Source organism: Dermatophagoides farinae, chromosome 5 (genome assembly GCF_024713945.1).
Source record: "Dermatophagoides farinae isolate YC_2012a chromosome 5, ASM2471394v1, whole genome shotgun sequence".
Lineage (NCBI taxonomy): Eukaryota > Metazoa > Arthropoda > Arachnida > Sarcoptiformes > Pyroglyphidae > Dermatophagoides > Dermatophagoides farinae.
Window position 1 is genome coordinate 5,165,692 of NC_134681.1, and position 27,364 is coordinate 5,193,055.

The 27,364-nt window shown below is 32.4% G+C and overlaps 1 protein-coding gene across 1 annotated transcript; it reads right to left on the reverse strand.

Moving 5' to 3' along the window:
• Window positions 1–12,380: 12,380 nt before the first annotated feature.
• On the reverse strand, window positions 12,381–27,148 carry LOC124493241 (uncharacterized). The gene is made up of 7 exons (XM_075730961.1): window positions 26,756–27,148; window positions 24,587–24,838; window positions 23,762–24,520; window positions 17,815–19,112; window positions 17,221–17,763; window positions 12,881–17,165; window positions 12,381–12,820 (listed from the first exon to the last, which is right to left on the reverse strand). The coding sequence occupies exons 3-6, from the start codon at window positions 24,417–24,419 to the stop codon at window positions 12,927–12,929; spliced, it is 6,738 nt and encodes a 2,245-aa protein (XP_075587076.1). The 5' UTR covers window positions 24,420–24,520; window positions 24,587–24,838; window positions 26,756–27,148; the 3' UTR covers window positions 12,381–12,820; window positions 12,881–12,926.
• Between the last annotated feature and the right edge of the window lie 216 nt (window positions 27,149–27,364).

The window sequence follows — 27,364 nt, forward strand, 5'->3', positions numbered from 1 at the left end:
TCGATTGAAAATTTCATTTCATTTTTATTTAGACTTCTTGCTGAGAGATGTGTCCAAACATAGGAATTAAGAAAATCGAATCTCTGTCACCGTACTATATATATAAATGATGATGATATGGATACACATACTACACATATATATATGACATGAAATGAACATCATCTAATGACCAAAAAGCTAAACATAAGACAAGAATGATTATAATTGACAGGAAAATCTTTTTCTTTTTTTTTTTGGCTGTTGCTTTTTTTTCAAATCATCATCATTTTGGGATTACTTTATATATACACACACACAACGATTGACAAGCATATGTTCAATCCATATCAGCGCCAATCATGTATGGTAACCGGAAATACACATACGAAACTTATTTATTCGTTTTTTTTTGATGAAATTTTCAGTTTATTTTTTTTGGGCTTAAATTGTTGTCTTCGTCGTCGCTGTCGTAGTCTTAGTTGTCGTTTGTTTTGACATTCATTTCAATTAATCATTTGTTATGGCTGTCCACATAAATAAATTTTAGATTAGAAAACCATTTGTGAATTTTTCTTCTTCTTCTCTCTTTTTTTTCTGTTGTTGTCATTCAATTCGAAGTGATTTAAAATGGATTGTCCAACTGTCTCCAAACCACCACCGTTGGCAATGGTGACATTTATTATTTGAAAAGAATGATGAATATACATTATATTTTTTTTTCACTATTCGATAATCACCATCACAAACTTCATTTGCCACATATATACACAAGTTTCTTATCTAAAAGTTGAAATCAAATTGAGAGAAAGACCAAAGAGTCAATTCGAACCAATGCCAATATAGTAGTGACCATAATAATAAATCTTTGGACCAAAAGACGGGCAACAACAACAACAACAACGAAAAAAAAGTCAATATTGAAAGCTTATATTGGTTTATAGAAAATGGCATTTGTTATCTGTTTCGATTTTTTTTCTGTTTGTATGGTTTCTTTCTCTTGTATATACTTGATTGATTACCTGAATCGTCTGAAAGATATTAAATGACCAGATAGTAAGAAAGAAAAATGCCTAAATACATCTATACCTGTTGCGTTTTTTTTTTAATTTTATTTTGGTTTTAGGCCATATACCCTCTATAATAGAAGTGATTGAGAGATAATGGGTTTTTCGAATGATGGTGGTCGTCATATACTTGTCACAAGACAATGAATCGGATTGAATATTTTTTTTCTATCTAAAAAAAAATAGTAATGGTTAATAAATTAGACAAAAAGATACAGATCGAATAGAGCAAAAGTAAAAGAACACTCCTGCTTTGGATGGCCACAACGAGAGCTGAGTAAATAAAACTTTTGTATATGCACAACACAAATTGATGAGATTACCATATACAGAACAACAGGTAGTCAAAGTCGAAAAAAAAACCAAGTGACATATATGTGTGGCCACAGGTGTTGTATATGAACTATTTGGGGCCAGGATTATATTGGTCATCATTGTTATTGATTGGAATTCTTGGCAAAAAATAAAAATAAAAAATTTTTTTCCATTGTTAAATATTATAATAATTGTAATTCAGTTTATACCACACACACAGAGACGCTGGTGATACAGAACATTGGTGAAAAGCAGATTTATTCAGTTTAGACTATTCATCAACTAGTTCCGGTAAAGACGACCACATGAACGATGATGATGAATAATGTTGAACGTTTATAATTGTGTAAACATAAACGAATAAGAAGAATTCTATTTTCTCACTCTTTCTTTCACTTTTCAATTTTCAAGCACACACACACACACTTAAGATAGCATTCTTATGATTTTTTTTTCTTTTTTTTTTGTTTGACGTTTTGTTTGTTTGGTTCGAACCATGAAATAAATGAATATATACACCACACGCATATGACCAATGTGATTGATAGCTGCTGTTTTGGATCTTAAGATTAATGCAAACTAAAAACCAACTTGTTACCATAGTTGAAAAAAAATTGAGGCCAAACTATAGCTAAAGCTATCATCAGTATATATGTGTGTTTGTGTGTGTGTGTGTGAATAGCTCCTCTTCATCACATCATGGTTCTTTCAGTCAAACTGTCAAAATGCCAAGACAAATAATAAATATAAAAGAGAGAAAAAAAAATTTGCAGCTAAATCGGAAAAAAACGTGCAAAGTTCTGTGCTGTTTATAAATGTTTGTATTTGTGTGTGTGTTTGTATGTGTGCGGGCGTGCACACCAAGATTCTCATCGATTCAATTTGATTTGATTCGATTGATTGATTGATTGGTCAACTATATTTGTGTGTGTATGTCGAGTGTAAAACAAACAACAGAAAAATATTCAAAATCTCAACAATGTATGAAATCTAAATAATTTCGATACATTTGATCTATAAAGATTCCAATCTCTGGAAAAAAAATAATTTAAAATGGATACAAATGTAGATAAGAAAATAAAAAAAAACGCAAAAACAATTTTCCAATTGGTGGGAATTGACTTTCTCAGTCTCTCTCTCTCTCTCTCTCTCTCTCTCTCTTTGCTGATGGGCTACCTGAGTTTCAATTATTGGTGACATTTCTAATATGAAAGTAAACACAAACACACACAGAGAGAGAAAGCGAAAAATAAAGATTAACAATGGAACTTGAAAAAAAAGTAAAAGAAAAATAGAAAAATAGATTTTTCTTTTGTTAAAACAAAATTAGGCAATGAATAGAATTGAAAATTGAAAAAAAAATTGAATGGTGAAGCAAAGCAAAGCAAAAAAAAAATGATTGGAACAGAAAAAAAAGAAGAAATGACTAGAAAAATCACTGGTCAGACATAATTGAAGGTTTTTTTTCATGCATTGAACCCCATTTGTCCAATAACCCTATTGTCTTGTATGACTGACTGTTTGTTTGTCTATTTTTTTTTGTTATTTTGAATAGTGTATAGCTGGTTGTTTGAAATTCACAATCACACTGTTGGAACAGTTTTTTTTGTCCACTTTTTTTTGGATCAAGAATTTTTGAATGAATTGAAATTGTCGATTTTAATCAAGTTGGTGAAAAAAGAGGAAAAAATTTTTCTTCTTTTTTTTTCATTTCATTTTTTTCCACTTTCTGAGTATTTTGTTTTTGTTTTCTTTGTTGGCAATGAAAAAACATGTCAAGAATAATCCAAACAAACTGTCAAAACACACACACACACGCACACAGCAAATATCAGCATGATTGAATGACCCAATGGTTGGTCGGTCAATCGATCGTTGAAGGAGCACCTTTAAAGGAAAGGATCTTACACACACACAGATACAACATTATAATTGGAGCAAAAAGTGCTGGCTTCTGAACTGTCAAATGTCATATGAAACTTGACAGCCAAGAAAAAAAGAGAAAAAAAATATCGATCTATATTCATATATTAATAAAAATTGTTCGATTACAATGAGGAATATTTCTGAACTTTTAAAGATTAGATTTTTAGCAATTATTATTATGGGAATCATACGATAGCAGCAGCAGCAGCAGCAGCTAAAACAAACAAAGAGCGAGCAAATCAGGAATATACGAACATCCTGATAATAATGATAATTGTCTGTGTGTGTGTGTGTGTGTGTGTGTGTGTGTGCATGCTATAATCATGTGTGAATTTGTTAGAAAAAAAAATTTAATGAATCAGTCTATGATAATCTATGTAAGGAGAAAAAAAATGGCTTTCCTTTGGATCAACAACAACAACAATGTATACATAGCCATCATCATCAACATAATTATAATTATAAAAAATGGACAATCAATGTTACAATGTAACAAAACGATGATCATGATGTTTAACGTGTGCAGCTTCATTATCATCATCGTTATTTGCAGACAGCACACACACACACACACACAAACATACTGCTGTTTTTAGTAGACAAAACAAAACAGTCAAAGTCTACATAAGACTAGACCCAAGAAAAAAAATGATGATAATTGCTATTGAGATTCAAGTTTTGTTCATCATGATGATGATGATGATGATGATGATGGTGGTCATCACATAACAAGTATAACCATAAGTTCAGAGGTCACACACACACACACACACATAAACACATTTAGAGTGGATTTAAAAATGGAAATTTTTTTTTCTTTTTTCATTTTGTTTCGTATTTTGTTTGTTGCCTCAAGGGGCCTAACCATGATTATGATGATGATGATGATGATGATGATGATTTGGTGGTGAAAAAAAACTTTGATATTACAAAGAAGAACAGAACAAACAAATCAAAAGTAAGGAAGAAATATTCTCTTCCCCTCCCCCCTCATGGACATTCGTTTGATTGATGAATATGATGATGGTAAATATGGATGGGTTTGTCACACAGACATATCCTACGTTGACTAATTTTTTTATTTTTTATTTTTTTTTTTTTTTGATTATCTTTATAGCTTAAATGTATTAGATGAATGTTTTTATCCATCATTTTTTTTCTTCAATATGATCCATGTTAATGTATTACTCGATTTGATCAAATAAAAATCATAAACATATGTGTGTGTGTGTGTGTGCAAATGCACACTTGTACAAACCAAATGCAGAAAATCAGAGGGTCATTTTGTAATTTATGACCAAATTCTTGATCAAAACATCGATAGCAATAACGATTACAGTGGAAATTATATAAAAGAAGAAGAAAAAGAAGCTATTAAGATGGTCAATAACGATTATTGGCTATATATCTATCTATCTAGATCCTTTCCTTTTTTTTTGCTCGTTGTCACAATCATTTACAGACATTCGATATTTATAAAATATATATAGATTCCAGTTTGAGAAATATTCCAAGTTCTATGTGTTTGTATGTTATCGAAATCAAATGCAAATTCATCACTCACCATGACATTTTGTGATCTCCACCCATTTTTTTTGGACATTAAAAAACATGATGATTATAATCAAGTCATTACAAATATTTTATATTAGTTTTTTTTTGTTTGTGACATATAATCTCAGAATGATATTAACTTTATTGATTTTTTTTGCTTTGTTTGCAGCGTGTTGTATATTCTTGGAGACTGAATTTATGTTTTAACAAGATTGAAAAAAAATTTTTTTTTTGGAAAAAATGACAATCAGATTGTCTGAAAGAAAAATTAACGATTGACAGATTATCATCATCACATAGACATTGTGTGTGTGTGCGTGTGTGTGTGTCTACCTTGTGGAACATGAATAATGACTTAAAACATTCTTTCCAATGAAAAGAATTGGCAACCGGTTGACATTTTTTTTTCGTCTTCCTTTTTTTTTTAATAATGGAACTAAATTCAATACAAATAATATCGATCATAAGCCCAAACAAACACTGTAGGAGGTCGACAAGCTATGTTGAATCGATCATATCTCTCTCTGTCTCTGTCTTTCTATTTCTATTTTTTTTTTAGTAGCTATTACACATGTTGAAACTTTTTTTTTACCACTAACCAAATTTGATTAATCAGATTTTCATTTTTTTTCTGGTCTGCGTGACTTTCCAACAATTTCACTAAAATCATTCATTCAGTCAATCAGTAAGTTGAGTTTGGGCTATTATGCATACCTGTTGCTAGTTTTTTTGTGGTATTATGAATGAATGAAGCTAGCCAGATTAATCCAGGTCCAAAAGTGACCAAAAGCACAAAAGAGAGAGAGAGAGAGAGAGAGAGAGAAAGAAGAGAGGGGGTTGAAGCCATTTGTCTTTCGTCTGACAAAATGATCATTCAATGACTTTTTAGTGTCTATCTGATAGTGATCATCATCAATTATAAAACAAAGAAGAAATATATATATATAGAAAAAGGAAAAAAATTTTATTAATTCAATTCAATGTAGCCATTAATTTATGAGGATGATCATCATCATCATAATATTACCAGAAAAACGAACAAACCAATTCTACATCATGATTATTATCAAAGCAATATACATTGGATGTCATCAACATCATTCTTGTCATTTGATTTTATGTTTATGGCATTTTCTTTTTCTTTTTCCATTTTCGTTATGATTCGGTTTGATTCGAATTTATCACCATTGCTGGCTACCAGCATTAAAAACAAGGCTCATCATCATCATCATCATCATCATCATCGTTGATTCGTGAATGATGATGCAGCCTGTCTGTCTTTATGTTTGTTTGTTTGTTTGTTTATTCATTAATTCTTTGGCTGTACATTTCCTCATATTTTTTTTTATTATTATTTCGTTTTTTTTCACTTTGATTTGGTTTGTGCATTTTTATGGTTTTTTTTTGTTTCTGTTGATTGGTTGGTTGGTTGGTTGGTTGGTTGGCCTCACACACTAACATCATCATCAGTTGAATATAACATTGGGTGATGTTTTTTTTTTTGGTGAAATTCAATTCAAAATCAAACCAAAAAAAAAGACCATATATACAAACGAGTAATTGGTTTTTTTTGGGTAACCAAAACAACAAACAAACAAAATAGAAATATGGAAAAAAAATCCAATCCAATCCAATATTAGATATTAAATCGAATAAACAAACATATATATACACACACACACAACAGTAGTCATATATATTTTTTTTCGTGTTTAAATGCTGTTTCAATCAATCATTTGATTGATTGATTGATCAATGTGTATCAATAATAATATATATAATTAGCAATAGAAATTATGATTATTTTTGATTGACACGTCAATATCAACAACAACAACAACAACAACAACATTGAACAATATCAGAAGCATTTTTGATTAAGCAAACAAGAACCATATACTGTATATATATATATATGTGTGTGTGTGTGGTATGTGATGTTTGTCTTGTTCTCAATTTTGTCATACAAATTGGTTTTTGTATTTTAGGTATATTTGCTCACTTGTTTGTCATCATAATCATCATCATCATCATCATCATTATCACCAATCTATGGCCAATACATGTATATAAAACAGCAGTTTTTTTTTATTATATCCCAATCCATTTAAGTGGTCTTTATCAACAGTCTTGTTACTTGTACTTATGTTGTTTTTTTTGTTCACACACACACATCAAGAAACAAACAAACAAACAAAAAAAAATATCATCGCAAAAAAAAGATTAGACTTGAACTAAGATGAATGAATGAATGTAAAAAAAAACAACAACAACAACAACTACCAATGTGAATCCATGGTTCACTTCTGTTCACAGTTGTTAAGTTGATTGGTCGTCATCGTCGTCGTCGGTTAGCATGTTCATTGCAATGCAAATATTCAACGATTCTCTAATAAATAATAGCCAGCCATCATACATACTCAAACAATTTGTTTGCCTTATTCTAATGTTTGTCATCATTTAGGATTTAGATTTTTTTATTATTATTATTTATGGAGCTACCTGTGTTTCTGTTTTTGCATTCGATTTTATTTGTTTATCAAAAAAAAAAAAAAATTTTTTGTGTGTATGTGTGGTTGATTATTAGGACAATCTATCGATATTTGTTTATCTCATGTGAAGTAACCAAAAACAGGATAGAAAAACAACAACAACAACAACAACAACAACAATCAGAACGTATTTTTTTTATAGAAATGGCAAATGACACACAGTCTATATATTCCAGTATATATCACATACAAACAAACAAACAAACAAAAAAAAAATCCCAGTAGCAAAACAGCTAATCCCATTGATGAGCTCATGCACTCAAGATTATAACCAAAAAATCAATCCATGAGATAAATATTTTCCAGTCGAGATGTAATGTATGCATATATATGTTTTTGTTATCTTACAAAAAAGAGAATTTTCAATGTATGTCATCTTGACTTGTGTAAAACTTTTTTTTTTTGGTTTTTTTTGGTTTTTTTTTGGTTTTTTGGGTTTTGGTTTTTATAATTGATAAACTAACAAGATTTAATTGCGGTAAATAGAGAAAGAAAAACCAGATTTTTTTTTTTTTGAATAGATAATGTTAACTGAAAACAACAATCTAAATGTAGCTAAAATGAAATTTTTTTTTTGCTTCTTTTTCTCAATTCATTCATTAGAATTTTCTATGTTTTGACCAACGAATAAAAAAAGAAAAGAAAAAAAAACTTTTATGATTGCTCAACGTAGTTATCACCTCCGCCCATTTTTTACCTTTGACTTTTTCCCATTCTCACTCAATCTCACTCTCATCATCAATAATAATAATAATCATCATCAACATCAACAATGAAAACGAGAGGATGATACGCACGTCTGAATTAGATGGCTATAGGGCAATGGCATAATAATAATAATAATAAGGACTATTCTTCATTTCAACAACAACAACAATAACGAAAAAATTGTTGCGTAGGTTTATATGTTAGCATGGTTGGCCGAATCGGTCTTCGATTGTTGTTGTTGATGATGATGATGATGATAATGATGATCAAACTATTGTACTATGCCATATATGCAAGATGATGTGATGATGAGCCAACTTTTAAAGAAGAAAGTTGATCTTCTTCGAATCTATGATGATGATGATGATGATGATAATTTTGAAAGAAATAAAATTTCTAAAACACAATCCAAGTTAGTGAATTCACTACTACTAACAAGACAGGTTGTTCTCACAACATTTATCACTAGCTCAATTATTACCATCAACAACAACAACAACAACAACCATCACCAATCATCAGTGATGATGTTGATGATGAGGTTGAATAGTTTAAATTCGTGCTCAATCAGAAAAAAAAGATTCTTTCACGCAATAATATTCGGTAATGGTAAACGGATCTTGTCTTTTTTTCTTTCTTTCCATCCATTCCTTATATCATATCGATATTAACAACAAGAATTCCAATCATTCCTAATCATCATCATTGGCTATATAATTTTCTTTTCTAAAATTCTTTACATTGAAAATGAAAGTTTAAATCTAATCATTTCTTTTTTCTTTCTTTTTTTTTGGGTTTGATTATCATCATCGAACAACAAACGGGCATATGGCACGCTATTCGGAAATGATTGTTTAGGCCCATAATGACATTATTTTGATTGGTATGGCAATTCCAACCTAAAAAATAATTGCCATTCGATGACATTCAATGATATGAGAGATTGAATGTGAATGAAATTTTGTTATGTTGAATATATAGACAAATCACCTGTCAGATAGAAGTAATGGTGGATTGGATTTGTACATTCGAACAATAGGCCATCATCACAATGAAAAAAAAGATCGTGATGCCAAAATCGATCTATCTATCTATCTGTCTGTCTATCTCTAGAAGTCGTCGTCACTGTCTCATACATTTCATTCATTTTTGTATTGCATTCTATTTGAATTGGTTGTTTATACAGTGACCTTGTTAACCTTGATGACCTTTCTCTCTTTATTTTCAATGAGATATTTTTTTTTGTTTGAATTTTTGGAGGAAAATAAAAAAAAAATTTGGGCTTGTTTTGATGTCGGTCGATGGATTGATGTGATGATCCCCATCAAAACAACAATCATGGGGGCCACATATCTCTAAGATGTGCAGGTTTTTTTTTAGACGTGACCAAATTATTGGCATCGATAAATGATGTTGACGACAGGCAGTCAACAAGAAAAACAAACAAACAAACAAATAAGCAAAAAAAGCAAGTCATGATGATCAACATTAGAAAATTTGTTTATATCGAATAAAAATCAAAATGATAATGATGATCGGTAATCCTTATCCATTTTGGCCATAATAATCTTCTATGGAATTTCAATCGATTCCAAATGAGAATATCACCATCAATCACACAATAGGGATTCATTTTAGCAAGCATGACATTCACCTTTGTGCATGTGTGTGTGTGTGTGTGTGTGTATGTCATCTTAATGAATTTTTGAAAATCTTGTTGAAAATGGCTTGTTTGATTTGGAAAATTAATGATCGAAAAAAAATTTGCTCGTTAACCAACGAAATTTGGTAATTTATTTTACAATATAAAGTCAAAAGTTGATTGGGAGAGGCACAATCTACGTGTTTGTTTGTGTTTGAATGTCGAATGATGTGTAGAAATCTACTGTTGGAATTTTTGCTAGAAATATAAAAGGGAACAAGATTTATATCTTTTTCGTTTGCAGAGCTAAAACAGAGAATCAACAACAACAACAACAACAAAAACAAAAAAAAAGACCGACCAATAGACAGGTTTCATTCATCAAGTGGATCATCATCATCATCATGTACATCTTGATATTGGCAATGTGGTTAATCTCACTATCTTAAATCTTAATAAAATTGAAAATAATCGTTAAAGAAAAAGATGAACAAAAGGATGGATAACGATCAGATTCATGTTAGAATAAAAATTTTTAAAATCAATCACCAGTAACTATAGTAAAGAAAATGTAACAACATATATACGATCATCCGACCAGAAAAATTCTAGATGTTTTAAAGGAAAATAAAAAATAGTGAAAAAAATTGGTTCGTTTTCTTCATGATTTGATTGATTAATTTTTATCAATCAATCGTTAACTTTCTCTATCATCATTTCAATGAAATGGGAAAAAAATTCGAATCAAACTCATCGAATTTTTGTTCTTCTTTACAATAAATGAATGATTTCATTTTCGAAAAAGATTCTGTTACCTGTGTTGGTGTCTTGTCTTGTAGATTGTTTCTAGGTGAGGTCAATGTTTAGTTAGACGAAAAAAAAAGAAAGAAAGATCGATTAACTAGCTGAGGCGTGATGACAGCTGCCTATTAAAGTGAAAAAAAAATTATTCATATGTAGTTATGATTAGAACAACCACTAGCCACAAGCTTATTACTGTTTTGTTTATGAGCGAATCGAATCACTGAACCACCGAATGATGAGCCACAGAGAATGGATGAATGGATGGTAAAAAAAAAGCGAGGAACAAATGTTCATTTTGGCTAGGATCATTTTAATCATCAACTATAGCCAGACTATGGTTGGTCGTTGTAGTGAATGTTTATTATGACTTGAACCTGTCATATTAGATGCTGGTATAAGAAAGAACAACAGGTAGACAGAGCCACTTCCCAAAGCATCCGAATCATCAAGATTTTCGTCTTTATGAATCTAAGCTTATATGTGTGTGTGTGTGTGTGTGTGTTTATGCGTGTATGATTCAAATAAAAACCATGACTTTAAAGCAACAGAATCTTTTTTTTTAAATTTTGATAGCGTGTTCAAAAACACTTCAAACACAGATGACTTTAAATCCATTCAAATATTTTTCAACAATGTAGATCTGGTTGGAATATCTCTTGACCGACAATAATGTTTGATTATCTCTTGAATCACTATTTTGCATTGAATTTCTTCAAAATGACCATATTGTACTTTTTTTTTGATGAGTTGCAGTAGTGAAACAAGTGATTTTATTTCAGGGTAAAATCAATATAAAAAACATCGATTGATTACATTAATTTGAGTTGCCAAATTTAATCATTCATTGATTGGATCAATGAAAAATGTTGTTTTGCCAGATTTTTAGTTTGTTTGTTTTTTTTTTGACAGGTTGTTATTGATTTTGCCTTGTTGTTTCTTGTGCCAAAATTCAAATATTTTATGTGGCATATGTATTTGGATCTGTTTCATTTCACAGATATATTTGGATAAAATTTAACCACATTCCATCCATAACTGTTCACTATATTACTTTGATTACCTGATACGTATACTAGACATTTTAATTTAGATTTACAATATAAATAAATGGATTATATATATATATGGATCATACCATATTCGTATCATAAAAAAAACAGAGCAAAAAAGATTTTGTTATGACAACGGATTTGGATGGCTGTGATTGTATTGGGTGACTGATTGATTTGATGATTGTCAATGAAATGAAATAATGGCAAGGTGGTATTTTTTTTTTTAAGATTCATCATCAATGATAAATGAAAGAGGCAACAACAACAACAACAACAAAGAATCGTTCAACCATTGCTTTTGATGATTGTCGAATATAATCGTGGTTGTTATCACCACGGACAAGAACATCACTAACATCATCATCATCATCATCATCGACATCATGTTTTGATGATGATGATGATGATGATGTCGGCATCTGGTCCTTTGATGTATACCATATAATGGCCATCATCATCATCATCATCATCAATGGTAGTTACATCAGCATGACCACAACAGCCAAATGGCATTTGGCATTCACCAAGCTTTATATTCTTTCAATCGAATCTTACATTCTAGATAGTTATTCTATATTTTTTTCTCTCTTTTGCTTAAATTTAATCCATGATTATTATAGTGAAAGCGCGTGTTTTCAAAATTTTTTTCTCTCCTCTATATTCCATGTTCAATTACCATGTCAATGACTTTGATCAAATAAAAATAATGAAAATAAAATGAATGTGGCGTCATCTATTGTCCGTGGTTATATATGATTGTTATTTATCTGAATCAAATAAATTCACATTCAAACGATATATATTCAATGAATATATGGTTTATTATTTATTATTTAATATTTGAATCAAAGCAAAATAAAAGATCCATGAATGTTGAGTATATAATCGGATATGATAAGTAGAGAATAATGGAACATTGTTGGTTAAAGTCAGTTTACAATCGTAACGATAGAATCAGAATCGGTGGTAATAATTTACAGAACAGAACAAATTGAAAATCATCTGACAATTGTAACAATGCATTAATAACGTCTAAAAGTTTAGCGAGCCATTTACATCAATTAATTGTATGATTTTCGATCAATTCGAATATCGAAACACCAACCAAATATTCGAAGCAAATGTTTTTTTCATCGACCAAACGATATTCAGACGAACATTGTCATTGCAGATTGGACAGATATTATAATGATGACTATGATGAGATTATTTTCAAACAATCTGTGAAAAAAAAAGAATGCATTTAGCGAATTGAATGAAAATTAATTTGAATAAATTCACCTGTTCAATAGAATGTTTGTATGATTGTGATGAGTGGATAAAGTAATTAAACCCAAGTACTTGTACAATTATGTACTTGTCCCGTTGGTGTTGATGCCATGTCAGATTTATCATCCGTATTAGGCATATTGGTATTGATTTTGGTTGCTGTTGTTATGACCGAATCATCTTCTGGTATTGGTGGACATCTAACACCGATCGATGAATTTCGGTGTCCAATACCTATACATGCTGTGCTCGTGCCAGTTCCAATCACACCGGTAGTCATTATTCGATCAGTCGAATTAGTGTATACTTGAGATAGAAATTTGGATTTTGAGAATTTTTTGATAAAATTCGTCATTGATTGATTGGCCTGTGTGTTTGTTGTTGTTGTTGTTGTTGTGATTGTTGGCTTCGATGTTTCAGGTGATCCATGTGTTGAACTATTGGATGTAACCATAATGGCTGATTTAATCGGTGACATTGGGCTGCATATGGGTGAAGACATCGATGATAATGAGCTAATTCCCGATGAAGTTGGAGATGAAGCCGAAAGTGGTTGCGATACAGATGCATTTGTTGTTGGTGATTGGTTTTGATGTTGAGTTGAATTAGAATTGGGTGATTTGTTGAGAATTTGTTGCAAAGCAGTGTACGTGGATGCTGCTGCTGCTGCGGTTGTGGAAATAGCTAAATTGGAATTGGAACTACTAGAACTATTGGATGTTACCAACGATGGTCTGACCTGTGCCAACAATCGTTTGAAATCGTTTAACGTAGTTGGTCTTATTGGTCCTAATCGATCGGAAGCTAAACTTTGTCGTGTTCGGCCACAATTTTTATTTGATGATGTGTGTGAGCTACAATCAGTTCCACTGGTCCATGATCGACGTTTTATTGATTCTATAGCCTGTAAATTCTCTTCAGTAGTCATGGCCATTGTCGTTGGTGGCGATGATGATGACTCACTTTGATGGCCATAAACTGGACTCATAGGTGATCGAGGACCAGGTGAGCTGCTACATTGACTATTAGGTGATGATAATCGTTGTGATGGAGGAAATAGCTGTGGATCAGCACGAATATTATGTCGTTTTTTTGAATTATGCAAAATTATGAATAAATCTTCAGTTGTCAAACGTCTACTAGAATGTCTCATTAATGACATGGGCGATGAAGGAGTTGTTGTGGGTGTTATCGAATCGCTTTGCTTGGTATCTGTATCCTGTTGATATTGATGGTCTTCATCTTTAGCTGATCTGGCATTAATGGCAGTAACAGTCGTATTAGTAGAATCGGGCGAACTAAATGCACCCCCAGTGGATGAACAAGTACTCGTAGAGAATGTAATGCTGCTCATCACTGATGATGGGGGTGTTGTAGCTGTCGATGTAGCTGTCGATGTAGAGGTAGTGTTAATGGAACAGAGAATCAATGAGTTACGTGGCTTTGGTTTCGGTATGGTTTCTGGAGAAGATGGAGCTTTGATCGTTGATGAAGATGTCAATGACGATGTGGATGAGAGCTGATTAGAATCCTGAATTTTTCTTGTTGTTGAAGGTGATGTAGATTGATATCGACTTTGGTATGAACGATGGTGACGATTTTGTCGATGGCTACTATTGTTATGATTCAATTTAAATGAATCCAATTTCGGTGGTGGTAATGGTGATGAAAGATGTCGATGTTCTAGCTGTTTTTTCGTAGCTTGTGGATGTTGTTGTGATTGAATGTCTTCATTATCCTGATCTTGATCAGCCACAGGAGTTATAGTTCGATTGCTCATTGCATCTGATGTTTTAAAAGTTTTGTTTTGTTTTGAAATCTGGTCGTTTTCCTCATTTGAAGCTTGATCTGTACTTCCTGATTCTTGTTCATCTTTACCTGGTTCATCATCAAAACAAACTGAACTGGGAATACTGACCGATGTTGCTGTATCAGTCAATTGATCATAGACAATATAGGATAAGGGTGGATATGAACGATTTGTATCGACATCCAGAAACAATCTCCGTCGTCTTTCATCGTGGATTGATTGTAACAAATATTCAGAATTACTTTCCGATCCAATGGATACATCGTGACTTTGATTTCCCGATGTATCTGATGTTCGCTGCGATACGATCTGATGATCATTTGTTGTTGATGAACTACTTCGATTGATTGTTTGATTATTACAACCATCGGCAGCATCGGTTGCTAGTCGTTTGTTAGTGGTCCGTTTCGTGTTATACTTCTGTAATGTTCGTAACATGCTCGATACTCGTGGAGGAGGTGGTGGTGGTGGCAATTTTCTACAACTACTCGATGCACTACTACTTTCGGTTAGACTAGTGTAACGTTGAATTTTCTTATGTTTCGAAATGTTGACAGTTCCGGCAGTGGTCACGGTCGATGTTGATGGATGATTAATCTTGACTGCTGATAATGAATGATAATTTCGATGTGGTTTCTGTATATGACTACGATCATTGGTCCTCATATCATCATGCATCGGCTCTTCTTCATAATCATTCGTATGCAATGTTTCTGAACTGGAACTTGAACGAATAGTTCCAGTACAGGTAGTAGTACCAGTTTCATCTTCTTGATATGTACCGGATGCAGTACGTAAGCGACCTGATTGACTATTACGAATATAACCACCATTGGTACCGTACGATCTCGAACCCTGTTGTTGTTTACTACAATGAGATTGTTGTTGTTGATGTGAACAATGTGACACAGAACAATCGAAATCAACCATGGATGAATTACAGGTACCAAAACTAACATGATCCATGGCTGCTGTTGATGTATCACAAGCATCACTGTTTGATAATATCGAATTTATTGATAGATTCGATCCAAATTCTTCCTGTGAGGATCGTCTCAAAGAATTGCTAGTTTCGTTTGCTCTCAAATTTTTCTTGATATCTGAATTTTTTTCTTCTTCATCATTATGTTTGATATTGGCCAATTTAATGTCTTTCTTGTTGGTTGTGGGTGAGACTGCTGATGGCTGCGTTTGATGGTTAGCCATTGTAGCATTCAAACGTTTCCAACGATGCTGTTGTTGAAGAGGTAATGCCAAATTGAATCGATATGATTCGGTGGAATCCAATAATCGTCTTTGCTGTTGTTGTTGTAAATGTTGTTGCCGTTTAGCCAGGCTAGTCTGACTAGTAAATGTACTGGTTTTGGTCTTAGCGTTGACCGTTGACAATGGTAAAGCTTGATTACAATAATTACCCAACATGAACAAACCAGAATCTGTATGCATTGAAGTATAGTAGCCATCATTGTCTACAGAATACACAGATTCTGCTTCTTCAGCGTTATTATTTGTGACAGCAGTTGTTGTTGGATCCAAGTGTTGTGTTCGGAGGTTACGTCGTTGTTGCTGTTGGTTTTTATTCTCATTTTTTGAAACCAACGGTACATTCAATGGTGGCGATGAAGAAGAAGAAGACGAAGGTATCAAATCACTGGTTGCTGCACTCCAATTTCCGCTTGATGAACGAGCTCCATTTTGCTTACTGCTTGCCGTTCCAGAATCCTTTTTCATTTCGTTATTTTCAATTATAGCTGTGACTGTAGTCGAAGTGGTACTTGTGGTCATTGGAGTAGTATTGGCTGTTTGTACGGAAATCGAAGGACGATTCTGTTGTTCATGTATTCCATGGTTGGCTTGATCGATAATAGATGCAGATTGGGTAGCAATCGAACAGTTTCCTGGAACCATTGGCTTCATGAGAGAAACACGATTGCGCCATGAAATTCCTAATTCCATTGATGCATTCGAAGAGGTAGTATCATCAATTCTGGCTTTTCTATGATTCGACGTTTGGTGATATCGTTTCCTAATAACCACATATTCATCATCTTCATCATCATCATAGTCATCATAATCATCTATATCATCATCTGCATCGTCATCATTATATGGCTGCCGTCGAACTTCTTTATGTGGTTGATGGTCAGTTATTATCAAATCATTGTGGTTGCGATGAACTTCTATCGGCACAACAAATCGATTGTTGTTAGTTTTTGAGTTTCGCAATGCTGCATCCATGATCACGAGCAGATTATTATCTGTTTGGCATCCTTTCTCAATGGCAATAATTTTCCTTGTTCCTGACTGCAATGGCGTTTGTTGCGCTTGATTTTTATAGATATTAGATGGATCAGTGCAATGTCCAAGAGCATAAGGCGATACCATAGTATTGTTCGTATGACGAGAACTAACATGAGGTGATTTAGAACGAGATCTCCGTTGTGAATGATAGCCCGGGATCTTATTACGTGGTACATGAAATTCTGACTGTAAAACAGAAAAAAAATTGTAAAAATCAATCTAATCGAAAATGTGAACATACATGTATCAATGATCGTCGTGTATTAGATAAACGATCAAACGAACGTCCAGAAACATCGATGGAGACCGTTTGTGGATCAGAAAATTGTTTGGCCAGTAAATGGTCTCTTTCTTCAGGTGACATTAATATTATTTCTTTTGGATCATCATCTTCATCATTATTGTCACTAGGAACTGATGTATGGATATCACGATCCTTATGTTCATGACTAGATTGGCTGCGTAATAACAATTTTTTACGTTCAATTCGTTCATTGTCGGAAAGTGAGCCATCTATAGCCAAACTTAAACGATTAGTTCGATTATTATCATTCACCATACGCCAACGTTTAGATAACCGTCGTAGTGGAAGTAATGACCAACGACGTTTTAATTTCGGTAGCTGCTTTTCATTTTCATCATCTTGCTCATCATTGGTAATCGATGATTTTGAATGATGACGACGTAAAGTAATTGAATGTGATGAACACGGCGGACTTAATGCTCTTTCCAATAAAACATGTTCAGGTAATTCAGATGCCGATTTGATAACAATGCTCTCGGGCTACAATATAATAGAATAGGATTAGAAGTGATCATGAAAAAAACAACTTACCCGGCGAGTTTCAATATTCTCTCGAAGCCATATGGTCATTTCATCCAACAACGTGGGTTTTAACGGTGATGAACCGGTTAATGCCGATGACCATCGTTTATGATTATAATGGCCAGAACCGTTTCGATTGAAATTGCTATTCGAGGCACCATCGGTCATTCTATGACTTGCACTTGGAACACCTGTATAATTGGATTCCATAAGCCACCGCCAATACCAATAATCGGGTAAAGTAGTTGCTGCAGCTGGTGTTCCCATGGCCATAGCTGCTGCTGTTGCCATTGATACAGATTGATTAATTGTTGCATTAGAACTGGTCTGACGAGATAATTCCATGATAGATGTTGATTGTTGATCAGATTGATCACATGAACAAATACATTGGGTTCTGGATTCTTGTCCATTTTCATGTAAATTGACATTATTTTTTCGGAAAAAATCATCAATAGTTTTGGTGGCAGCTGCTATAGGTTGACTATGATTTGATTTGGAAGTATCATCATCATTGTTTGGATAGTAATCACCGGATGATAAAAAGGAAGACATGGGTGTCACTTTGGCTTTTGACGATCGTATTAAACTTTTCTGTTCACTTCTATGTTGACAGTGTGATGCTGAAGCAATTGGTTCAAATGTTGAAGAAGTGACCGATGACCAGGTAACAACTGATGAAGATGAGGCAGATGATGTGGAAGAATTAGATTCATTGGATACAATGCCCGTAGTATGATGACAATATTCACATTGAGTGTTATGATTATGCTCACGACTAGAAGATGATTCGACCATACTGGAATCAACACCCAGATTATCACCGGTATTTGATGCTGGTAATGTATGGCATTGGCCACAATGACATTGGCATTGTGATTGTTTCTTTTTCCGATCAATATCTATTTTAGTCATATTTTCTGATGATAATAATGTAATTGGCCTATGTTGTTGATGTTGATTGACATTCAACCATGGTGAGGATTGTATGAATGGCGAGAATATTGAACACGAAAGGCGTACATCACCGGGTGCATGTGCACGTGCATATAAATCACGAATCGAAACTGGCCGACTATCAATGGTAAATAGAGAACGATCTAATGACCTCGAACTTTTCCAATGATGACCTGATAATGATGAATGTTGTTGATTTTGAGCTGATTTAAGATAAATTACTTGATTCAAACATTTTAGTTGATGTGGAACATTTCCAATCATTACAATAGGATCCATTTGCTGTTGTTGTTGTTGTTGTTGTTGTTGAAACTGATTGCAGTAGTCGGATATGTGACCAATTGTTGGAACTGTAAAAAAGAAAAAAGCAAAGAAAAAAAAATGAAAAATTGAATCTCTGAGAAACAACATTCATCATAATGTTTGGAGGATAATAACATAGCCATCATCATCATCATCATCATCATCATCATCATTATTATTATTATCTTCATAATGATAGTGTTGGAACAATGATGCAACACGTGTAACATGTAGTATGTTACACAGATATATCAAAAAAAAAGTCACGTGTCTCATCATCATCATCATCATTATGATGATGATGTCAATTCATTGAGAAACAATGCCATCATTGGTAAAATATATACTTGTCCATCATCATCATCAATGTGTGTGTGTGTGTGTGTGAATGAAATAAGTAGCCAATTTTAAGATATTTTTGGATGAATAAGTAGTGAATGAATCATAAAAATGATGATGATGATGATGATGATGTTGAATTTCATTTTCATACAAAGATGTCATTAGATTTTAGTGTGACAATATATCTAAAACTAGCAACTATAGTAAATCCGATAATAATAGTAGTATGGGTTTATAAATAGAAAAAACACATTTTGTTATTGTATAGTATTGTTTAATTGTGACTAACATTGTTTTTTTTTCTTAAAATAAATTTCTCCGGTTATATGTCATGTGAGAATGTGTGCATTCGAAACCATCATGATGACAGGCTAGCCAAATGTTTTTTTTTTACTCAAACAATTTTGACAGAACAAAAAAAAAACAAAAATTCATCGCGTGTCTATGAACAAACAAACAAACAAAAAAATCTTTTTAGGCAACCATCCTGGATTGCCTAAAAAAATTTTCCATCTTTTGTTTCCCATTACATTACACACAATTTCAATCGATTTGATGACAATTATGAAATTGCAACTGGTTCGATTATTGCGTAATCATATAAATTTTGTACCGCTTCATTGAACATACAGACTCAATTAATAATATTTTCAACTAAAAAACAAAATTCATCAATCAAATAGCTTTTTTTTCTGTTTTGTACGACAATTCGAATGGAACAATGTTCCATTTTATTTGTTTGTTTGTTTATCATTCATTTCAAATAACAATAACAATAAACAATTATTATGGTGGTAGTAGAAGTAGTTTGTGATGATCACTTTCATTTGGCTCCCGGTATTCATCACAGATTGACACAGACACACACACAATAACAGGCGTTGACTTTAATCAATTTTACATTGATTAATAAACTGATGATATACAAAAATCTCAAATCGGTGTCATGCGTGTTATCGATTACCGGTATTAATCATCATTATTATATCATCAAATAGTTTATATATTCTGATTATTTGATTTTCTTGTTCTTGTTTTTTTTCTGTTTTTTTTTTTTGGTTTTTTGTGTTCTAATCATATCGATCACAAACAAATACAAAGAGACTAGTACACTAATTTGTTTTTTTTCTCTTCTCTTTTTGTATGATTCGATATACAATTTGGACATAATAATGATGGTGATAGTATATATATGATAATAAAGCAATTAGTTTGGTCAGATAGAAGAAGGTCATCTACATTATCATCAGGAATCAGGAATTTTAAGAGTTTAATTGTTTACATATACTTTTGATGTTTTTGTGTGTGTGTGTGTGTGTATGTTCGACCCTTCTATCGCTGCTGCTGCTGATGATGATGATGATGAAGATTACTAAAGCACGAATCATTTTATTATTTGTTTAAAATGATAGGCTTGAATATTATCAGTCGCCCACTCACTGTGGTAAAATATAACAACTTTAACACTAAAAGTAGTAGTAGTTAGATAGTTCTCATTTCTGTTTTTGTTTCATTAATCAAGATCGAATAGTCCGTTTGTATTTTTTTTTTTTTTTTTTTTTGATGCCGGTATTTTTGACTGGATTAGAAGAATTGGCTGCAGGATACAATTCAAGTTCCTTAATCCTAATGTGTATAAGTGTGTGTGTGTGTGTGTAGGCTGTAGAATGGCATTGCTGTTTTTTTTTAAAATAAAGTTGTAGTGGTAATGAGTAGCCGATATAAGGTCATAATGATGACCAAAAGCATTGGTGACGATCAAAATGTCAAATACCAAGGTCAGACAATGAAAATTACAAAAACTGAATGGTACGGTATGTCAGTCTGCACCAAAGTATGTGGCTGATTATCATTGAACCACACCCGTCCAAAACGACATCGACAGCAAACACCTGGACTTCTCCTGCACTCAAAGTCATTCATGTCAGACAATCTGGTGCAATAATAACCGCCAAAATTGGATTTACCACATCACATTCATTGATGTAAATAAAAAAAAAGCCACGCGACATCACATCCTATCGTTAGCTTTATTCATCATACATTTATTATTTGTTAAGGCAAAGTTTTCATCCAAATCCAAAGCAAATTATACCCCAACACGTCATATAATTGTACCATGTGTCAGCTCGAATAAACTATAAGATCTAAGACCCTAGGTTTCAACCTTTGACCCAGATCTACGACAAAAAACAGACCTTAACAATAAGATCATTGAATGCAACGGATGCAATTTTTGTTGCTTTTGAATCTTGGATGAAAGCTCCACAAACATAGATTACGCAATTGCACTAAATGGCACAATGTAATGATAATCAAGCTTATTTTACGGATTGAATTATACTCATGGATAATAACCGAACAATCATATGGAGATTGATTTTATTCGACTGGTTCATATCACGATCATGACAATACAAATGACAGAACAAATGGCAGTCTCTTACATCTGGTTATCATCATAGTGATTGTGAATCCATTGATTCAACTTTAAACTCATGCTCGATTCTAGACCAACCAGAAATACACATGGAACAAATTAGAGCCAGCCATCTACTTGGCGCGCGCAGGTGAAAGGGCGAAGGCGAGGCAAGCAAAAGAAAAAAAAGAAAAGAAAAAGGAGGACAAGATAAAGGTGCTTCATATGCATCTATCATTCTCAAATACAACCAGAACGAAGGACGCGTATGAGATGGCCTAAAACCGGATTTTAAATTGAACAACTCTTCCACCAATCAAGCAGTTAAATAGGAAAAATCCAACCAAGTCATGAAAACCGAAACAATTGATTCGTGTTCATATACAACGCTTTATTGTTTAACCTTTTGAAAGGTGAAAGGTCATGTATGTATGATGATGATGATGATGATAAAGGATTAGATAGAAAATATGGCCACCGTATGTATGTATAAAAGTATTCATGTTTCCTCACATTATTCCAAGCAAACATCAATGGCATTCATTATTGTAATTTTTTCCATAATAATAATGGACTATGAACCATAACATATTAGGTCGATTTCTATATAATGTTCAAGTCATACATCAAAATTTTGTTTAGCTTAACTCGGCAGATCAAAGATCATTATGATCAACAATGATTACAACGAGTGAAACATTTCAGCTATTCATTTGGGCAAGTAGAAATATTTTTCTTAATCGATTTCGAAATCGAAATGATGAAGCAAATATCACAAGGAAGAATGTTGTGTTTGTTTGTATGATGATTGAAAGGATAATCATCGAAACACAGTATGTATCACCAAAATCAAAACCTGTAAATGAACATAGACACACATACATACACACACACACACGATATTCACCTGTTATATTTGAAAAAGTAAATTGATTTGATTGGCCTGAACTTTGGTTCCTGTTGTTTTTGTCAGTGTGTGTATGTATCAAGCTGTCAAAACTTCAATTCACATGTGAAAAAAAAAACAAACTGAATATACAACAATTTTGATTTAATTAAATTGATCAGTCATTTATTGAAAAGAATCGATTGATTAATCAATTCCATCGAATTGTGATCAAAAGATTGCAATGTCAATGATCGATAGCGAGGGAGAGAGAGTTAATTTCGAGAAATGATCCAATGACCGATTATACAGTGGAAATTAATTTATAAACCAATGTACAACATTAATCATCAATCAAATTGAAATAAAAATTCTAACAAACTATAAATGATGTTATTCATCAATTTCGAATAGAATTGGTGTTATATAATATGTTGATTTAACGATTTGAACATTAAACACATACACACACACACACACATAATATTTGAGAAATATGTTATCTATTCCGATATTTTTTTTATTTATTTATTTCTGGGCGCAATGTTTCCGTAATTGCTGCCATCATCATATATGATGTTTTATAATCTTGTATATATCATCCATCAGATCATAAACAAATATAATACAGACACATTGGCATTTATTATTTAGACAGGTGATAAAATATTATAACGGCAACAAGGGAAGACCTCAATATATAAATGTGGCTAAAAGTAATGATTTGATATGATCAATTTTTTTTTTTTTGGTTGACTTAATAAATCCGATTATATTGAGATGTCTTTCCCTGTTTGGTTTCGTTTCGTTTGGTTTGTTTGTGTTTATGTGTGTACATGTATGTATGATATGCGATTTACGTTTTACGGTAAGCTCCCAAAGCCTGTCTGTTTGTCAAAAAAAAATCTATTTATTTGTTTTATGATGATGAATATTATTTATATAAATCTCTGATGATAAATAAACAAACGAATTGATAATCTAACCATGTATGTGTGTGTGAATGATTGGAATTTTTTTTTATGGTATTCACAATTGATTTGACCTACCTGAATGACGCATTTTGTGATTAAGATGATCGATATCGATAATCAATTTATTAAAACGTGATCGTATCCGTACACTACGATCAAACATTTTTCGACATTCATCGGTCATTTCAGCAAATAGTTGATCGGCTGTATATAGTAATGATGCCATTTGTTGTATAATGCCAACCAATGTTCGATTATGTATTTTGAGCAACACTTGTTCATCATCGGTCATATCGTTTCCACTCCCACCATTCATAGACTCAATGATCATCGGTGTTGTCAATTGTTGATCATCATTTTGTGCCATAATGTCATCCTCATCATCACTTAGATGACTATTGCCATTTGATTCATGGCTATGACCATTCATCATTGATTCATCATGGTGTTTTTCACAATCATTCACATGGTCATTACCCCGAAAACTCTCACTATTAACTTTGACCTTTGTTCTTGTATTTTTCGGTGTTTTAAAATTCGGTATTGCAGGCAGAACTGGTGGTACTGCCGACGATTTGGCCTTCCGTTTAATCTGATCATGATGATGAGAATTTTGACCATTTGAATTTGTTGTTGTAGCAGAAGCAGCTGCTGCGGCAGCCGCCACAGCCGATGCCCATGGTAATGTCCGAGAAACATATACTGGTTCGAGATTCCACTTGGCGAATGGCATGTTGCGATCAATTGAAATTCGAATATTGCAAATTACTCAAGGTTATCGATAAAAAAAAAGGGAGATGGTTGATTTGTTGTTGGCGGTTATTCGATTGTTCACTGATGGTGGTCATTGATGGACAATTATAAGAACAACAACGATTGAGTAATTGTGAATGGACCCACCATTATGATGATAATGATGAAGATGATGATCATAAAGCAGAAAGGTTTGCCCTTTCTACTGGTTATTGATGTATTGGCTGTTGTTGTTATGGTCTTCATTATCTGGCAGCAATGGCATAGTAATGGACATGTTTGATTTGAATTGGAGCCGCCAAACACAATGATTGATTATACCAACGAACGAACGAACCAACGAACCAACCAACCGATCGATTGATCGAACAATCTTTTGCCCAAGAATTATGATTATGGCTATGGTGATTATATAAAAGAACAAGTAATTAATAACAGCACACACATACACATAGAGCAAAGTAACGTAAAGTAAATTATTATTCGTAATTTATTTTAGTTATTTTTTTCAATGAATGAATGAATCTTTCTGAATGATCTATGAGTTATCGATGATTCCCACGAATAATATATAAAAAAAAAAAATATTTCAATGCGTGTGTGTGTGTGTGTGTGTGGCCGTTGTATTATCAAAGAGAAAATAACCGATCACCAAAACAAAACAAAAAAAAAAATAAAATAATGTGAATTGGGATCATCATTTTTTTTTTTGGGTTTTCTGGGTCACAATATATACGGCAAAAAAAACTATATGAATAAAATGTGAGAAACTGAGAGAATATGAAACAAAACAAAAAAAGCCATTAGGGAAATTTGATTAGGTTTTTCAGTTTTTTTTATGTGTGTGTGTGTGTGTGACAAACAAACGTGTGTGTGACACACACGATACTTGCAATCACAATAATTATAGCGTTGATGGACTAATTGACCAATCATATATCTATGTGTGTGCGTGTGTGTGTGTGTGAATCATCAGAAATTGAAACAATTTTTTTTTGTAATCAACAACAACAAGAAAAAAAAACAAAAACAATTTCCGGTGGTACTGTTCAAAAATGGATCAAAGCTAAAGATGTTAATCTTTAAACGTTATGGATATATCGTGATTATGAGAAGAAAAATTCGATTTATGTGTGTTTAAGTAGTGTTATATCTTTATAATAACCAAATCTTTTGTTATCCACATCATACTATTCGTTATATTGTATACAATTATGTAATTCATTCAAATAGATTCCATTTTTATTTTTCTTTTTTTTGCTTTTGCCTCTGGCTCATATGATGATGAGTAGCCATCAAGTCAAGCCTAATGATTATCATTATCATCCACATTATATATAAAAAAACGACTATAATATGATTTATATGTACCCGGTTTTCAAAATGATTTAATACTGATTGTCTCATACACTACTAAATTATTATATAATATTCCAAATGATGTGCTCTTATTATTATGATTAATTTTGTTATATGAACACATATATAACACTCCTTATAAAATGTCTTTGATTCAAAGCTCTGGTCACTAGCCATTCTAACATTCTAGTGATCATAAATGAATTTTCATAACATAAATATATTGGCATGTAGCCATTTTATATACATTTATTATATATAAACTGATGGCAATAAATGAATAGAGAGAGAGTGTGGTGACAATATCATGTTCGAATGGCATCATTTTGAATGCATATAAATTACAAGTGTGTGTGTGTAAGAGAGAGAGAGAGAGAAAAGATAAGATTATATTCAAATTTGATTCTCATTCCCGGCAATATTTTTGTTTTTGGCTATGATTGATGTAATCTATTTTTTCACTCAAAAAAAAAAAAAAAAAATGATCATCATTAACCAGAATGATGATCATTCTTGAGAAAAAGAAGAAGAAGAAAAAAAAACATTCTCATCAAACACTTTTGTTAGAATGGTCATGTTGACATCGACATTTGACATTTCTATTTTTAGCAATTTTTTTTCCGGTGACAAACTTTTGTTGAACCATAAAATAATTTTGCCAAACATACATATTCAATAGTGTCTATTCATAAATGTAAGATTATCATTATTGTTCGAAATGGATTGATGATTGATCCAAAGTGATGAAGAAGCTCATTGTTGTTGTTGTTGTTGTTGTTATTTTTCATCAAATTCAAACATTCAGAACAAAACTCAATCATTCATCATACATCCAACATTCAACATTGAGATATGGCTTATCAATTCAGACGAAAAAAAAAACATTTTTAATTCAAAACAAACAACAAGCCTTAATTTTAATTTAGGGACACATGTTGCCAAAAAAAAAAAACTTACCAGAAAAAAAATATCAATTCAAATTTGAATCCCTGAGTTGAATTTTCACATTTAATGATTATGATGAATTGTGATGATTTTTTGTTCAATTGTATGTATCCCAAAGATGATTGCAATAACAAATTTTTCACAATCAGTGAACTAATCAGAATCATCAAAAGTTTTAAAACAATTGATGATGACAATAAACACAGAAACAGAATGATAAATAAAAAACAAAAACTGTTGCCGAACAATTCGTTGTGTCAAACACAGACATACATACAAATAAACACAAAACTTGGACTTGGAAACCGATTGTTGTGACGGCGGGTGATTTTTTTCTTTTTTTTTTTTACTAAAATGTTGCCTATGTGTTTCACCCGTGCAAAACTATTTTACTCAATGATCGAAGTTCACACTACGACTACTAGTTGGAGACTGGATCCAAAAAAAAGCCATTCCAAGTTACTCAGCCTCTCAGTAACTGGCTGATATCGTATCTTCATATATTTTTGTTTGCAGCTAGCTGTTCGTCGTGTAATATGTGTTTAAACAACACACAATGGCCAACATTGCATACAAACACAAAACACAACAAACACTGCCATCACCTTTCAAGTTTTTCAT